The sequence below is a fragment of the Fundulus heteroclitus genome, chromosome 16 (genome assembly GCF_011125445.2).
Source record: "Fundulus heteroclitus isolate FHET01 chromosome 16, MU-UCD_Fhet_4.1, whole genome shotgun sequence".
NCBI lineage: Eukaryota > Metazoa > Chordata > Actinopteri > Cyprinodontiformes > Fundulidae > Fundulus > Fundulus heteroclitus.
This window is the reverse complement of record NC_046376.1, coordinates 23,685,860-23,704,043: the sequence shown is the minus strand read 5'-3', so window position 1 is coordinate 23,704,043 and position 18,184 is coordinate 23,685,860. Positions and strand designations below refer to the sequence as shown.

The 18,184-nt window shown below is 40.2% G+C and overlaps 1 protein-coding gene across 2 annotated transcripts in view; it reads right to left on the bottom strand.

Moving 5' to 3' along the window:
• tnrc6c1 (trinucleotide repeat containing adaptor 6C1) overlaps positions 1 to 15,856 on the bottom strand; it is a 51,388-nt gene extending 35,532 nt beyond the window's left edge. For both annotated transcript variants that reach the window (XM_036148171.1, XM_036148172.1), the window contains exons 1-3: positions 15,823 to 15,856; positions 11,492 to 11,513; positions 4,227 to 4,375 (exon numbers count right to left, since the gene is read on the bottom strand). In XM_036148171.1, the coding sequence (XP_036004064.1) occupies positions 4,227 to 4,281 (55 nt within the window). In that variant the 5' untranslated portion in view covers positions 4,282 to 4,375; positions 11,492 to 11,513; positions 15,823 to 15,856. The remainder of the gene's footprint in view (positions 1 to 4,226; positions 4,376 to 11,491; positions 11,514 to 15,822) is intronic.
• Between the last annotated feature and the right edge of the window lie 2,328 nt (positions 15,857 to 18,184).

Sequence of the window (18,184 nt, the reverse complement as noted above, 5' to 3'; positions counted from 1 at the left end):
CCTTTCACCATTACGTTACCCCAAGGCTCCTCGTTTTAAATTTTATGTGATAGACCTTTATGTTGGGATATCCATACTACTACTAAATAAGATTCTGTGAACCAGAAACCAGCGGACTGTAATAATATCAGTGTTGCAATGTAAAACATTCACACACACGTTTGACACTGCCTTTGGGGATGAACGAGAACTCTCGCCGTCTATTATGGCGTCTGCTCGCCGATTAAAAGTGATAAATAGGTCAAGTACCAGATAATGGACTTAGACCTGCTTGCTTCATTGTTGCGGGTTATTGTCTCCACCGGGGCAGAGATTTAAAGAGTGCCTAACCCCTTCAACATAAGCTATTCATACTCTGTGGCAGGTTATAGCCCCCTGAAATGATTACCTCTCAGCGCATGACCAAAGCTGTTAGTTATCAACTGCTGCCATGGCTGCTGAAGTCAAGCGCTCGTGTCCCACTAGCCTCAGTTACCCCTGGCAACAGAGCCGGTCTTTCCGTCAGCTCCGACCAGCCCTTTTTAATAGTCTGTACTCAGAATAGCTACGCTTAGGAGCAGCAGGTCCGTTCCGGCTCGCTACAAACTTCAGAGGAAAATAAGTGTCTATCTGACGTTCACAGCCAACATTATTTGGGCAGGCTAACTGTGTCGACCTGTTATTTGGAGTCAAACAGGTAATGTATGGTAGGGGGTTAGATAAGAGCTGCATGGGGTGCTAAGAACCTGCACATAAAAATCTCATTTGTGACTGGGCAATTAAAACGTTTAGGTAAATTCACTCCAAGCAGTGGTTTGGCTATGGCTGCCTCCACAAGCCTGTGTACAATATCTGAGAAATTGGGTATTACAAGGGCCATTAGTGTGGCTATAGATGCTCTAAAAAACATTTATGTTCTCTGTGGTTTATTATTGGTAGAAATCTGACTTTTGGCTGTCATTTCACTGTCTTACCAGGGTTTTTTTTTTCAGAAGTCCTTCATTGTGAGATTAGATTGAGTTAAATAAAACGTTTATGACACTGAAGTCAAACACTGTTTATTTTAGGGCTGGGTATCATCTAGGATGAGCCGATTCGATACGATTCTCGATACACAGCTCACGATACGATACGATTCTCGATACATAGCTCAGCTTGCTTTGATTCCAATATCGATATTTATTACTTTGAATTAATGCTCAGTGATTCAATCACCAAAATCAGCCAAATATTATGTTTATGTTCTATTTATTGATCACAGACATATTAACAGGAAAATAAAGTGCATTTGCTTCAATGCATTTAACGTGTCACAGAAACCAAAAATGTGCCCAAACATCTGATTTTAGGGACAAAGGAGCTTCTAAAATCCTGTCGGCCGTTTCACAAATTCGTCTCACTTGCTCTCCTTCGCTGTGAACTATAATGGTTGCGCTGTAATAACGCCCCCTAGAGGTTGGGAGGTATATCGATATTGAAAGCTAGAATATCGATATTAAATCGTTTTTAAAAATATCGATATTAATCTTTATATCGATTTTTATGCACAGCCCTAGTTTATTTAGATGAATGTCAACACTTTTTTTCAAATAATGCCCTTTGAAGTAATGATCTTATCCTGTTAGTTCAGAACTCTGTGACCTTTGGAGAGGATCCATAATTAATTCATGAGCAGTTCTTCCTTCTTTACGAGTTATATGCTTTAGATTCACGTCTCAGACCTTGAAGAGAAAGCAGGTCCAGCAGGAAGTGTATGCTATCTAGGGTTCTGAATCCTTCGCTTTTTGGAAATGTGTAAAAAACATAAATTAAAAATGCAAATAAATATAAAGATATCTGATATGACATGGCTACATACAGATCTAGGGTTCCTGCTTTTTCTTTCTTCCAAACCGTTCAAACATATTTATGATTATAATCATATCTATACTGATTTTAAATTGTCAGAGAACATCATTTGTGGAAATTTGACAAAGCTACACCTCAAAAATCAGGAAATGATACTCTCTGAAGTCTCCTTGAGTTTTTTTTCTTAAGGCAGCAGTTAAGAGTTCTTCTTATAAGTGGTTTCTGTTTCTTTAATTATTTAATTAGTAAAATATGTGAGGTGATTACTAATAAAATAGTTACTGATTCTGTTACTATGGCATCAATACTGTGAATCGGATTTTTCTCCTAACACACAACTCTCATTTTCTGTAAAGTATGCAATTAATGCACAACTACTTAAAAAAAAAATGTACCCGTCAAATTCAATTTTTTTTAACAATTTGGCACTGACATTACTAATCCAATATTTAATTATTTCTTTTTAAATATTTGATAAATTATTTAATTTATTTTGTACAATTAGCTATGCGGACAACACCAGTTCCTCTTGTCTCCTCTTTATTAGAGCAAATCTGCCACTGATTTTGCAAGGCAAACAGTAGCTACCAAGACACATTACATGGTAGCGCCATCTCTCATATTAGACAGTTACATCAAAAGGTCATACAAAAAAAAATTAACATAACTTCTTTAAATGCAATTTCAGTATCAGAAACGCTGTGAGTCATTACGTTGGTTTCTAGTCCCCTGCGAGCTAATTTAAAGCAGAATAATACAGTTATGGGGTTAGGGGGTCAGCATTAAATCATAAACCAGGATCAACTACGGGCTACAGAGCTTGCCCCGGTCGGAACACAGAAGATAATCACCTTCTTTACAAAACTGGTGAACTAAAATCTAAAGAAAAACGGCTGAGAAAAATGTGTTTAAAAGCTTATGGCGGCACTTGGGTGAACCCAAACAATCAGCTGATCGGAAGCAAGGTGAACCGGTCCAAAAAATGGTAGCTGGGTGCCGTCTGAGGAGGGGAGGGCGGCCTTGTGAAACCAACGAGCAGAAACTAAAAGAGAATCTTTCTGGGGCCTAAGTGAGTTACAAAGAGCAGCGCCTCGCCATTGGCTGCCGTCCCGAGCCTGGCCTGAATAAGTTGTGCACATGCGGCCAGCCGGTCACATACAAAAGCAAAGGGTTATGTAATGCTGAGGCCCACGTTGAGGGGAGAGGGCAACGCGGTGCAGTGGAACATGCAATCAGAGAGATAGGTTTACTGATACACGAGGGCAAATTTATATTTTGATTCCTTCGGTTGTGTTGGTGCCCCTCATGGTGATATGCTGTGTATGTATGAGGGGATTCCTATGCGTCTGATGCATGTCATTTCTTGCATTTGCATCTGTGTTCGTCTGCCTCTCCCTGCAGCTCAGCAAATCATCAGATACACTTGTGCTTCATCCCACCCCACCTTTCCGTTCTCCTCTCTCTCTCTCTCCCTCTCTTTCATTCCCACTATTATCCTCTTGTCATCACTGCTGCATTAAAGGCAGCAGATGGCTGCAGTAATTCCAGGTCAATTTGCAGGCTTTAAGAGGTGATTTCCTAATAAAACAAGAGGACTCTGGGATTGCGCCACAAGGTGTCATTTATGGAGTCGACTGTTATACAGTTGGAAATCTCCGATGTGTGACGTAGATTCTTCAGGAAGGGGGGGGGGGGGTGCTATGTTGGCCAATGAGGCAAAAGAAACGACGAGGCACACAGAGGGTTAAAGAAAGAGAAAGCTGGAGTACAGGAGGAATGGAAGGAGGCAGAGGAGGGAGGATAAGCGATGAAGAGAACAGTGTGTGTGCACGTGAAAGTCTCCGCCCCCCCTCCCCTCCACCCCTTGTGTGTTCGTCTACGAGCTCCTGTCTCACTGCCTGAAACCAGCTTGGCTCCAAATCCGCTTACAATTAGACCACTATTTGTCCCTAGCATGTTCCACTGCTTTGGTTGCTTCGTTTCAAAAGAACAAAAACACACATGTCTTGCACATTTAAGAAACACTGATACAATCAAACAGTGTCATTTTATTAATGAAAATAAAAGATCAATCAGAGAAAGAAAAAAAAAAAAAACACCCCTGGCAGCTGTAAAATTAGAAGCACGCGTCTCCCAAAGCCACGTTTTGCAAAAATACAAAAAACTGATAGGGAGTAAAGCGAGAGATCAGAGTGAATCTCCATGACAGCCTATTTGCAAAAAACACGGTCCTCAGCTGTGAGTCTGCACAGGAGAATTCCCAGTTCATCAAAGATGCACATCAAACGTTGGCCTTGGGGCTGTGTGTGCTTCACGCACAGGAAGACATCTCATTTTCAACTTTTAAAAGGATCCTAATTTTCTGAGAGAAAAAAAAAAGAAGATGATAGCATGCTCGCCTGAGTGTTTAAGACTTTGTAGTGAGGTGGGGGTGCCGGGTGTCTGCGGAGACATCAAAGAGTCGAAGGTAGAGGGAAGAGAAAGAGGAGTGGGGCGCTTGAACGGTCCCACAATCTCCTGGGTAGAAGCTGCAAGCAGGCCACGTGACCTTCAAAATAAAGGATGCCCTCTGTGGGTGAGCTTTATGAGCGGACGCGCACAGACGGCAACATACAGTAATTGACTTCAACAGATAGATTTGGCAGGCTCTTGTTATGCGTGGGCCACTAAATCAACAACATTGCCCAATACACAAACTAGTATAAGCAGTTAAAATGAACACAGCAGAAAATGGCATGGCGGTATTAAATATAATTTCCTGTGGATCTTTAACATTTACAAATGTAAAACTATCATCTGAAGTAAAGATAGCATCCACAATTAAGCCCTAAAATATCCATGACAAATTAGATTTTAAAATATTTTCATTCAACCAAAAAGTTTGTCTCTGATAGGAAAATAATAGAAAAATAATTCACAGTAAAAGGAGTATTCATTTGGGGCAGGGAATTGTTATTTACATTTAATAATAATAATAATAATAAAAAAGGCAGGTTATCTATACTTTTCACAATCAATGAAAATATTAGCATTACAGCAAACAAACCCTTCTCATAATTAACTATTTATCTTTTGTGATAAGCTCAGTTTAAAGTCGGAAGCCCTCTTTACCATCACCCTAATCAACTCCTTTAGCTCCTCCAACAAATTACTTTAAAAAACTTATTGAGTCATTCCAGAATGGTAATGTGACTTCCACTCAGAAGAAATGTTGGTAAATAATAAAAATCAAAATACTTTAACCTAAATCTGCTAGGGGTATAAATAATTTTGGACTTTTTTGAATTTTACCTTTATTTATATGGGTTGTCTCATTGAGATCTAAGATTACGTTTACAAGAGATAAACACAAAACAACAAAAATGTTCCAAAGACTGTAAGACAACACAAATAATATTTAACTGAAATGAAATACGCTAACAAAGTCTCACCTAAAAACAAGAGTACATTTCAAAAGGACGATTTCTCTATTTTTCTTAAAATGTGACTTATCTGTAGCAATAACCCGCGCCATAGTTACAGGCACCTCTAACAATTCCTATAAGATATTGTAACTAAGTAATTTTTTATCCATTTATACATTACTTTTTTTTTAAAGAAGATCAAGTTACGTTAATAGAGGCTTCTAATTAGTAAACTATGACTGTTTCCCTGGGGTATAAATATTACAAGACACAGAGGCACTTTTCTCTTAGCCACGGGGCTTTAGGCTTCCCATCATGCACTGCCAGGAGGACGGTAAAGGAGATAAAGCTCACCGTTAAATAACCGCAGCTAGAGAGGGCTCTTATGCTCACAGTCTCCATAACCATTAGAGATTATCCACAGGTCACATGGTTGTTTGGGAGTGATGCCAGAAATGAAATAAAAAAAACGGCATTGTCCTACCATCAGAAATGTAAACATGCCGTACTGGCACTCCTAATAGATCAGTGCAACAACCACCGTCAGTGGGATTGGTGCAAAACAAAGAATTAGCATATGGAAAAGGACTCTCTTGCCAGCTGTTAAGTATGGTGGAGGATCCGTGATGCTGTGAGCTGCTTTCTTCTCAAAAGGCCATGGGAACTTTGTGAGAGGGCATGGCATCATGATCTCCAATAAAAATCAAGTTGACACTATCAGATAACTGAAAATGGGCCAAGTCAACACAGAAATGGCTTTCCTATGCCCATCTCGGTCCCCACACCTAAAATCTTACAGAAGGCCTGTCTGTCTGGGTAGCTAAACAAAGTGGCCTAAGAGACTAAGCAGGACTTTGGAAGATCCTGGGTACCACAAAATCAAGAGATCCCTCCTATCCGAATGTTAAAACCTTGAGAAATCTTATAGAAAAAGACAAGGTCTTGCTCCATACGGAGTTGGACAGAGCATTGACCAGTGCCACTGGGTATTTGGTTGACATGACATTTTCTTTCAATACTGAGATGAAAGATTGGTGTTTAAAACGTTTTAAAGCCAACGTGATTGGCTTTAAAACGTGAGCAGCAAACCTCACAAAATAGTAAACTTTGAATTCAGAAAGCTTCCTGGATGGGAAGCGAAACATCTTCAGCTTCAGAACGGAAGTCCAGTCCTTTGTTTTTTTTTTTTTTTACTTTTTTTGGACTGATCATGACCTGGATGATGGAGAATCTTCACCAACATAGTAGACTGAAAGTTTTAATCACAGCAGGTGATTAAATGTGAGACAGTGGTTCAAAAAGGAAACCCCACCTCTCACATTTTAAAAAGACTAATGTAACTAACTTTTATATAGGTCAGACTAGAGCTGGATGATATAGAAAAAAAGAGCATATTGATAAAATAGAAATCATATTGATCGATATCGATAATTATCAGCATCAAATCAAATTCAAAACATATTTTAAGTGCAGCCCTGGCCATTTGATGCCGTTTCTAAGCGACCGATTTTTAGATACAGAATAAACACTGAATTCAAACTCAACCCTTTATTCAACCAACTTTTTAAAGAACATGTGCTCTCTGAACTCTTTGAAGGGGGCGGAGCTTGGTGATGGAAGTTCCTGGGTCTGCGTTTGTGATTGGTCAGGAGAATGTAATGACTGTAGTATTAACCTACATGGCTACAATGCAAAATGAAGCATAACAGTTATTCTATTGAACTTTTTACTGACCCTTTTTTTTCTATCATCGATATACGTCTATAGATCGATATATATATTGTTATTGAATTATTGTCCAGCCCTAGGTCAGACCATCAAGTAAATACATATCTGAATGGCTTAACACCATCACACACACAATAAAACCAGTCTCTGTTTCTAAGGTGTTCTCCCGACTTAAGATTTCTTAACCTCTGCAGCTTCACGGGGCAGAGGGTTGGTGGTCTCCAAGACCCCGGCTTACAAAAGTCAGATGCAGGAGAGCAACAAAAAACTTCCCTGGAGTCAACACTCCCTTGCCCGTGCCCCTTGTGCCGGCAGCTGTAGGCGGTGCAGATTCCTCTGTGTTATGATTCAGAAGAAGCGAAGCGTGAAAGAGGCTGGAATGTCCTGTCCTCCTGACCTGAGCGGCACCTGCTGAGCCGTACACGGACTCGGGCTGGAATGTGAACTTCTCATAGGAACAGCAAGAAACGGCCAATGTCGTTGGGGTGAAATCTTATTTGCCACTCAGTACATTGTATACTTACGTTAAAAATTACTTCTTTTTTTTCCCCACTTAATTTTTTAGGAGAATCTAGTTTCCAGAATTTTAAGATGAACTAACAGACATTTCTAATATGGTAAACAAATATTAAAATCTAAACAAATATTAAAATCTAATTTCTTCAACACAATCCACCACCAAAAATAACTTCATTCTGACTCTTTTAATAGTCTGTAAAAATAAACAGGCAAAAACTAAATGCATGTTGATAACAACGGCGCGTACAACAAGCCAATAGGTGCAAAGCCGCAGCTGAATCCATGCGTTTCTTCAGTTCTTCTAAGAATATAACATTCATTATACAACTGCTGCTTTCATCTAAGCTGAGATAACACACAACAGTAGATAGTAATGACGACAAAAGGCACTCTGGTATAAATCCCATTTTGATCACTCAATGGTGTCAAACACAAATAACTGGGTGTAGCTAAGTGAAAATGAATGGTAAATTAATTGGTTATGAAATGACAGCTGTAGCGCCGCTTTCCTATAATGTTATCTGCTATTGCAGTAGGTAAACGTGCGCCTTGATGCAAATGTAGCGTTTTGCTCTTTCTTTTGATAGGCTTGCACTCTGTAATAAAAAGAAGCCCAGCAGCTCATTAAAACATAGAAGCAAGCTGTAATGTAGCTTGTTGACACCACGGTGCCTGAGGCGTAATTCAAAGTGATGCTCAGAATATACTTTCCTCACTCACGTGCAGCCCGGCAACTTTTTTTTGAATTTTTTATTCCCTTTTTGCAGTTTTGCACCTTGCCCAGAGCTACTGGGATGCTGACCTAGAATGCCACAACAACAGAAGATGGATCAAATCACCGTGGTCGCGACAGTCAACCTTTTCACTTACAGCAGCACGATGTCACCCCGCAGTAAACAATGAAATTCAATTTCACAACAAGATGTTATGAAAGGCAATATATATATGCTGGCTGAAGAAAACCCAATTCTGACGTCTATCAGCCAGACAGATGAGCATAAAGTAGCTCCTTCTTGCAAAATGGAATGAAAATAAAACAAATTTGGATTTTTTTTGGTTTGTTTTTAAAACTAAAAATCTTGCGTGCGTTCGTATTCAGTCTCCAAAGCCAGTAGCTTATAGGGCCTCCCTTGTGCTGCAGCTGTGCCGGCAGGTCTTTTGGGGTTTTGGGTCTACCAGATGTGCACATCTACAGAGAGAAGTTGAGCTGCAGAAGAATGGGCGCAAATGTCTGCTCAATGTTCGGGGTACAGTTTCAGAATCGAACCCTTCTTTAACCTTTTCCACAACTTTCTCCCTGCCCGGTCTGCTGGGCACCTCGGTCTTCGTGAGGTTCTTTGTTCACCAATGTTCTCCGATACAACCCTCTAAGGCCTTCACAGAACAGCGAGATTAAATTACACACAAGTGGACTATTCCCTTATGAGGAGAGTTTTGAGGGTAAGCGGTCGGGCTGGCTTTTATTCAACAGAGTAGAGGAGGTGCAATACAAATACACATCACGATGTTTACATCTTTTCCTGCAAAATAACAGCATCATCGTCCAGTATGTATAAAAATCTGTGGTTGGAATGTCAAAAAAATATCAAAAGCTTCACAAGATATAAACAGTTGAGCATGGCACTGTATCATTTCCTCATATTTAGCTGTTCATGATCAGAAGGCCTTTTAAAATCATAATAAAGTAAAAAAAAAAAAAAAAAAAAAAAAAGTGACTTCCCTGCTGCAGCACACCTGCTTCCGTTGACTGAATTACCTCCTTGGCGTGTCGACAAAGTGTGCAGAAGCCGGTTAATTATGCATTTACTTGAAAAGGGGATGTGTGAAAGCATGGAGTAACCTAAAACACGCAGAGCAGCGAGCTCTGAAGACCAGAGATGACGACCGCTGCAGCTTAGTCTGGGGCAGAAATGAATGAACAGCGATCCGCTGAATATTTTCAGATAATGTTCTGATATCTGTTGCATTAGGAGACCCGGACAGAGACAGAGAGAGAGAGAGCATGTGTTTGTAGAAGTGGGCCAGTAGAAACAACCCACAACGGGCCCCCTCAGCTGTGTCGGCAAACAGGAAACTGGAGTTCAGTCTCACAGTTTTGCGTAGCTCCATCTGTTTCTTTTTGCTCTCGCAGTTTTCCTGCTCTCTCAGATCCACCTGAGCCCACACGTTTTAGCAACTACCCTCTCTTTGCTTCGCACAAAAACAGCAACAACATTTCTTTTTTTTTTTTTTTTTTTAATTCAGCCTTCTCCTCGCAGCCCCCTTCCTTCCCTGGGCCTCTCTGCCAGACCAGACAGGAGATAGACGCAGTTACGTTTAAGGTGCCTTAGGTGCTCCTGAAAATCTCCCGAGTATTGACGCATGTCGTCCCCCCCACACTCTGTCCCCCATCGTCCTAATTAGGTGCCAGTCTACCTTAAACTACTATCATAAACAATCTGCATCTTAAGTTACTAGGCAAAAAAATTGCTTTCTATAGGAATCCATTTTTAGTCCAGATGTACTGTTAATTATTATTATTATCATCGTCGCCGTTGCTGAGGTATTTCATGCTCTAATCAGTGGAAGAAATGCTGTAATTAATCCTGCAACGTAAGTTTCTTTTGAGCCTGACTGCGTGTATAATGGAGCGCATTAAATAAATTATAGCTGAAAGTCAAAAATGCATCCAGCTCCATATGTAGCAGTATTACAAGATCATAATTAGTGGACGCAAATTTATTAGGGTTATTAACATTATCTCAAGTTTGTTAAAATGGGTTAGAAATATGTAAAGTGAAGCCAGCAGGATTATATAATTTTCCTGCTAAAAAGGAGTTAGTGTCAACATCAGTAATATATTCTTTGTTTCACTTTGTCACATCTTGGCTCTCTCACCAAGATAAAAACATCTTCTGTATTATATAGCAAGACGTAAGGTTTTGTCTTCAGAATGAGAGCCAGTGTCTCAGTAGGATTACATAAATAATATACACATTTCGTTATGATAGCATGGATACAAAATACCGTTTTAATTTTTTTTTTTTTTTTTTTTTTAAATCATGGTAGATCGTTAAAACCAGTCATCATTTGCTCCCTACATACAACAGAGGTAGGCCCTTCCTTGCTTAGGGATATAATATTTGATAAGGCACAAATCAGCTTTCTCCTCATTACATAACCACAATTTTAACCACCAAGACAAACATTTGCCTGAACGTAATAAAAAGAAAAAAGAAAAAAAAGAAATAAATTCACCAATAATTTAGTTTTATTAGCGCCTTGCTGTTAACATCTGCCTGAAAGTCTAGTCTGTTTTTCCCCCTGTTCGTTCTAAGTGAGTCCAGCTCCAAACATGCCAACTCAGCCTAATAAAAAGATCGACTTCTTGGCCGGCCAACCATCACACTGATTTTTTATTTTTTTCAAACACTGGCCTGAAGAGACAAAACTGAACATTGCAGCTTCAACAGATCCAGAGTTCAAAACCTGCAAGCTAAGCCCACACTTCACAACGCCTTCCAAGGCCATTCCCCTCATGCATTTGTATTGTTCGTTATTTGGTTTATTTTTCTTTTATTCTGTGATTCCTCCTTACCTTAATTCTCCTAGGCATGCCTGAGGAGCCCACAGGGAGGCCTGAGGAGGAGCTGCATCATCCCTACGCTCCTTATTAGTGCTGTATGTGGGCACCTGGCTTCCGTTTTCTGCTCAGGTGGCTCAGACCACCTGGCTCCAGATAGTTTCTTTGTCAACTTTAAATGTTTCACTTTAACTAAACTTCCTGTTTGCTTATTTGTTTTTCTGATCAAACAGCGGCTCTCTGGGATTTCCAAGGCACGCCTATCTAAGGAGACAAAAATACAATTCCTTCTCCTTAAAACGAGTTTGCTTCCTGTTTACAAGATTCTCTAAGCATGGCGGACTTTACGTTTTTTTAAATGCACCAAAGCACCAAACCAACATCTGACTGTAAAAAGGAACAATATAGTAGTATAAAACGAAAACAAATAAAGTAAAATTCAAACACTTACCTTTGGTTATCTGTTCTGTGGTCTGCAACAAAAGAGAAAAACATGAGTGAAAATTTGCCATATATAATATCATAAAAAGAATATTCTAAAGCAAAAAAAATAAAATAAATAAACATTTAATACTGTTGCACAATGTGTTATTGTTTACATTTAGTGTGATGAAACAAAACTGGAATTAAAAAAAAGAAAAAGATCAAAACACCGAAAAAGAACCAGAAGGCTATGACTTTTGGCCCATTACATGCAAAGCAGAGGTGAGCGAACCTTAGTAAATCAAATTAACGTGGCAATTTTAGCACGACATCAAGCTGATACCTTCCTGATGCTCGAAACAGCAATAACTTTAGAGACGAGTAATCCTCACTATTAGAGTAACAGATCGCGCTAAACAAGAGAATATGTTCAGATATTTCTTTAAATCTCTAAGCCTATACATGCACAATTATTTCAATGCCTTAAAAATATTTGAGCAAGTCCAAATGAAGCGGTCATGGCTTTCTAAACCTCTGATAGGTTCATGATAAACCATGGGAGAAAGGAAAATAAAAGAACTGTGAATCGCCACAAATCTGATTCATCCTTCGGTAACATTTCCAGGTACCCGAATGTGTCAAAGTAATTTCTTTACACAATTTCATGCAGGTACAAACAATTAAGATGTCCTGCCATCAACCATCCTTTCATGTAACAGGATGGGAAGTGTGTCCCAGAGGTAAACGTGTTTTGGTGGGAAATGTGCAAATCAACGGCAGAACAAAAGCAGACGACCCTGCGGAGCTGCTGGATGAAGCTGCTTGGTGTGCGTCATTATCAGCAGTGAAAGGAGTCCTGTACTTTATGGACTCAACGTCCACTCAGAGAGGAACGAGCGATGACTCTAAAAAGCGACACAAAAAAGCCAGATTAGTTTGCAATTGCTTTCAGCGACAAAAGCCTTAATTTCTGGAGGAAAGTCCTGCGGTGTGATGTGACTGAAACTGAAGCGTTCGGCCATCATGATCAATGTTACATTTAGAGGAAAAAGGGGGGGAACCTGGCGAGCCTGAGAACATCGTCCTACTGTCAATGGGTTTGGGTGCTGGGTTCTCATTTTGCTACAGGAGGGAGTGGTAAACTCTTAAAAATAAATGGCATCATGAGGAGTGAACATAGGTGGAAATATCAAGAGTACCTTAGTCCAGTCGTAGAGCGCCGCCATTCTCACAATAAATGTAGGAAGTACACACAGGAAGTCTAACAAAATTGATGCAAGTCGCTCCCGAAATCTTTCATTTTTGATAAGCCTGATCGCCAGACTGTAGTTCATGTTGTTTATGACTTCAATAAAAAATAAAATTAAATAAAAGTAGGGTGTCCCGATACCAGCTTCTTCCAGACCGAGTACTGCAGTTTAGATAGCTTCCAATTCCAAGTACCGATACTGAGTACTTAATAGATTGGTACTTATAGATCACATGTAACTTAACACTATCGTTGACCACAGAAAACAACTAATTATGAAGGCCGATGAATTCTGTTAAAGCTTCAGCCATCTTCTCTCTTCTTTTTTCTTTTGGAGGGTCATCAAACAACCTCTTGGTGTATAGCAGCACCACTACCTGGTGGCAACTAGCCTTTGAGTTGCAGTGTAGCCCAGCCCAGGAGAAAAATCAAGCATAAAGCTGTATCGGTTCAGAGTATAGGGCTGCTTTTATAAGTACGAGTATCTGACGTTGGTTTTGGGCCCCGATACCGATACTGGTATCGGGACACCACTAAATAAAATAATAATGTTGCTCCCGAAATCACCAGAAGTCTGTCCCACCCACCGGACGGGCCAGTTTAAACAACTCATGACAGCAGCAAAGTAATTTAAGCCTGGACACAAACAGGCTTCCAAATGGACATCAATGACCCTAAGAATACCACCCATTTTCTACCAATTTTACCAAATACTAAGGAAATGGGAGCAAACTCTTGAATTCAAAGAGTTTGTTTAAACAAATCTGAAATTTAAAAAATATGTCTTGCTTACTATTTCAGTATTTAACAAATAGTAATTTTTATGTTAATCCTAACTGATCAAAAATAGGAAAAGTGGAGTCTGGTTTAATGTCAGGCAGCGGGGGTGGGGTGGGGGTAGGGCCGTCATCTGTCTTCTACAGCCTCTGTAAATATTTGGCTTCAACAGATGCATGATTCCTGTGGAAATGTGGAACAGCTCCAGGGTTCGGTAGTGTCCTTCAAGAAATAAAAGGTCAGGAGCAGTGGACGAAGTGTCTGATTATCTGTGACAGATTATTCAATCCTCAATAACTAAAATATCTGATAGCCTCAACCCTCGCTGTAACCCTCTGCAACAAATCGCTGGGCAGGTTACACTGTTCTAAATATCTACAAATGTTTATCCCTAGTGTCTGAAATGGGGCAAAGCGTTTACCGAGCTGCTCCCTACTGGTTCCCAGAGTCAGGGTATAAAAAGGCTCCAAAACTTAAGGTTTAAAAACAGCATTGTAATCGCTTATACTAAAAAGGGATTTTAGTCAGATGCTAGAAAAGTGCAGATCAGACCAGTTTTCTCCAGCTGTGTGGAACGCAGAACAATTTCCCCTTCCCTACCTGCTGCACGCTGCCAGTCAGCAGGCTTAAACATAGCTTTTCCCACACTTAACAGAAAGGTCACAACAACCATGAAGGGTCATCATGGGGAAACTTCACATTAGCTTGAGAGCAAAAAAAGTTGAGTAAACCTACAGCTACGTTTAGAAGGTGGTTATTCTTAATTTTTATGCATTGGAACATAACGATAAATTGACAGATGATAATAGGGTTAATAATACAATATAATAATGCTAATATGTTATATAACATCTCTTACCAATACCAGAAATATTTGTGGTTTCTCGCGGTTTAGATAAAAGCTATAAGAACAATTTCGCTCTCTGTGTTTGTGTGCAGACACTGAAACCACGGATTTTTTTTATCTCAACAATTATTTTCCATTCACAAATCCTTTTATCGACATCAAAATACAAGCTCCGACCAACTAAAGCCAGTCCTAAAGACAACATAGCCCTTAAGTGACAGCTGAAACAGCGACCCCCACTGAAGAATAAAGCAAAATCTGAAGGAGGTGAAGGATAAGACGGATGTCTGCATATTGCAATGTAAGTAATAGGGCTGGGTATCATCTAGGATGAGCCGATTTGATACGATTCTCGATACATAGCTCAACTTGATTTGACTCCAATATCGATATTTATTACTTTCAAATTAATGCTCAAATTCATTCAATCAAAAAAACAGCCAAATATTATATTTTTGTTCAATTTATTAAACACTGATATATTAAGAGGAAAAGCAAGTGCATTTGGTTCAATGCATTTAACGTATCACAGAAACCAAAAGTGTGCCCAAAAGTCTGATTTTAGATTCGTCTCACTTGCTCTTCCTCGCTGTGAACCGTAATGCTGCGCTGTTATAACGCCCCCTAGGGTTTGGGAGGTATATCAATATTTAAAGCCAGAATATCGATATCAAATCATTTTAAAAACATTGATATTAATCTTTCCATCAATTTTTATGCACAGCTGTAGTAAGTAATATATGTGTGACATGCTATAGTGAATACACCTGTGTGAACCCAATACTTGAGCAATGAACGAATAAAGAAATAAATGAAAACAGGCTCAAACACTGAGGAACGAGGTTGGATTCAAAATTTAAATAGCATTTTCCTCAAAATGCTGATTTAAGTTATATAATTAAACTCAAATTTTAGAATAAAAAACCCCACATTTTAATTATTCATTAATTAAAACTGTGGTAAATTAGCTCTCTGCAGAAACATTTAATCAACCGATCGCAGGAAGCTCCTCTGAAACGGCCTGATAAGCCAGTGAAGCTCCAATGGCCTGACCCTGCTCTGAACCGAGGTCTTACCATGGCTGCTCATATCAGATGCTATTAAACAATAGCCAGAAACAATTAAAGCTGGAAGACATGGAGAGAGAGTGCACACTGGTACAGTTCTAAAAGCTGGGGCGTCACAGCAGGAAGCGTTTCAGTCTGAGCCTGGGCCTTTCAGGCTGTTGATGGTTGCATGCGTGTGGGATTTGGCGGTGTACTGCGTGTTAGGATGTATGTGGACGGTGACTTATAGGAGCGGCTGCGTGCATGCACGGGTGTGTTTTCCAGCCCTGCGACGGCGATCTGTCGAGGTTATACCCTGCCTCTCGGCAGATGGGCTAAGCCCCGGCTTCGCTGAGTGGGATTAGGGCGAGCGCAGAAAACCGATGAACGAACAAATGACGGGGACGTTGCAAAACAAAAACCTCCGACTGAGTGTTTACCTTTTTCTGTGCGGCGTCTTTCTTTTTCTTCTCTTCGTGTTTTTTCTTTTTCTTATCTTCCATCAAATGTTTTTTTCCTCTTGTGTTTTTGCTTCTTTTTTCACAGCTAAAATATAAAAAGACAAGAGAGGAGAAAGCTTTATCTTAGCCACCTGCTGAGCTGATGAGTACTTCGCGGGGATCCAGGCTAACGTTTTTTTTTTTGCACTGCTTACAGTGGAGTGCCGAACTTCTTTCTTTCTTTCTTGCATGCTGAAAGCGACACATTTCACTACCTCTGCTTATTAAAGAAAACGTGAGGACGGACAGCGACACGGACGCACAACCCAACCATCTTTGAGAGTCTTACTGGATGGAAGTTGTGGGCGGGCACCATTTGTCTCCAGACAAGGAAAGAGTTGCGCCGGTCAGGCATGGTTTGCACATCAGTCAGGTGCACCCAGGCTGACCGCCTCGGCTCATCAGCTCATCTGCCAGTGTGTGGTTGTCACCAAGCCTGACAACCACACACTGTTGGGTCGAAAAGTCAACATTCTCAGTCTTAGTTGCAGGCACAGCGAAATCTGAGGACTTGACATTCATTACTTCGCATGCATGCATGCATGCAAAAAAAAAGAAAAAAAGAAAGAAAGAACGAAGGAAATCATCCATACCATGCATGGGGGAATAAATAAAATGTTAAATGCACGACGGCAAAAAACGGTTGCACTTAACAGATTCTGAGTTGCATATTTTATAAGTTGGTCACCCAGACTGCCTCAGCACGTTACGCTCAGTTAGCAAGATTTTGTTAACCTCAGTTCTCCAAGGTAAAATCTGTGCGTGTCCCGTTTGCACGTGCTACTTGAGCTTTTTTTTTTTTTTTTTTTTTTTTCAAACAATTCCAATAATTTTATGCAAACCATGCTTATTTGCAGACTTTCCTTTGCTATGGTCTTTGGTTCTTGTCGGTCTAACAAAGCGGCTACCCTGGAGACGACTCCACCAGTATTTAGCCCGCATGCATCCTGGGGAATGGATGCCATCACGAGAAATGAGCACCATCAACCACAGAAACCCAGCTCCATTCAGGGTTATCGACATTTGTCAACCTTGCTGCTTGTACCGAGCACGACCTCAATAAGCAGCTTTAAAGATAAAAGTGTTCAAAACAATCAAAACAGCCAAAAGCCACCTTACAATGTGCTCTTCTTTCATGTGGAAAGAAATCCGGAGCTTTAGTCCAACAGTCTACACTGAGAATTTTTTTTTTTTATGTATGCTTTAAATCAACAATTTTTAGCCCAATGCAAATAGAAAAAAAAACATGAGTGGGAAATCCCCCTTTTTTTATCTCTAACCCTAAAATGTGACATTGTTGGTGAAACCATTAGCCGGTTCTCCTGCCAAGGCTGCTGCAGCAGGCGACGGTGACGTCTGCCACTGCCTGGCAACAGGCGCTCCCAGAAGTCCCGGTGAGCAGTCAGCTGGAGACAGACGGCACCCTTCAGCGTGGCGCTCAAGTCTGTTCGGTCCAATCGGGGGACCGGGAAAAAGGTTTTTGAGCTGCAGCTGAAATCTGATCTCTGAAGTTAAGGAGCTGAGAGACGTCACAGAGTCAATAGAGTTTGAGCGGCTACAAAAACTAACGTCCTTCTGCCGATTCCAGGTCAACCTTCATTGGCCTTTGAGGCAAATGTTAGAAATGTTTTAATGTATTATGCAGTGGGTTTTATTAGTCTGAAATATTTAAATAGTCTGAAATATTTAAATATTATTTAAATTAAGTTTGGCCCGGGGATCTGGTTGTGTGTGCCGGTGGCTTGGTTTTATAATCGCATCGTAGCCTTCTGAACTAACTTATATCTGAATTGGATTGTGAATATTCCCACCCCTGGTGACAACAGCCACTTAAGGGTCATCTTAGTCGGACTCTGGCACATGGTCACTAAATGGAGTCTCCATTTATCCTTATTCTTAACTCAAGCTTTTATTGCAGTTCTTCCAGCCCAAATAAATAAAGACAACCAGAACCAAAACAGCTACGACCTGTCAGCTAGTTCAGCAGCATCAGAACAAATATGAAAACATTATCAGCAGCTTTGAACCCCTCCCCCTAAAAAAATAAAAATAAAAAATGAAGATGAAAAATTCAGATAAAACGGCTTAAAATGTAGTTGTTTAAGATACGGGTGAAGACACGCCTTTTGCCAGAGTTCACAATAACGATGAAAGCTGCGGCGTACATTTTGTCGCCACCATTGCAGGGGACAGCTGCTGCTCATAACCATCAACCTTTTTTTTTTTTTTAAGAGCTCCAACAGGCTGATTTAGAACCTGCAGCTGCAATACTAAATATAGCCGGAGTTGCATCAGTGACGCT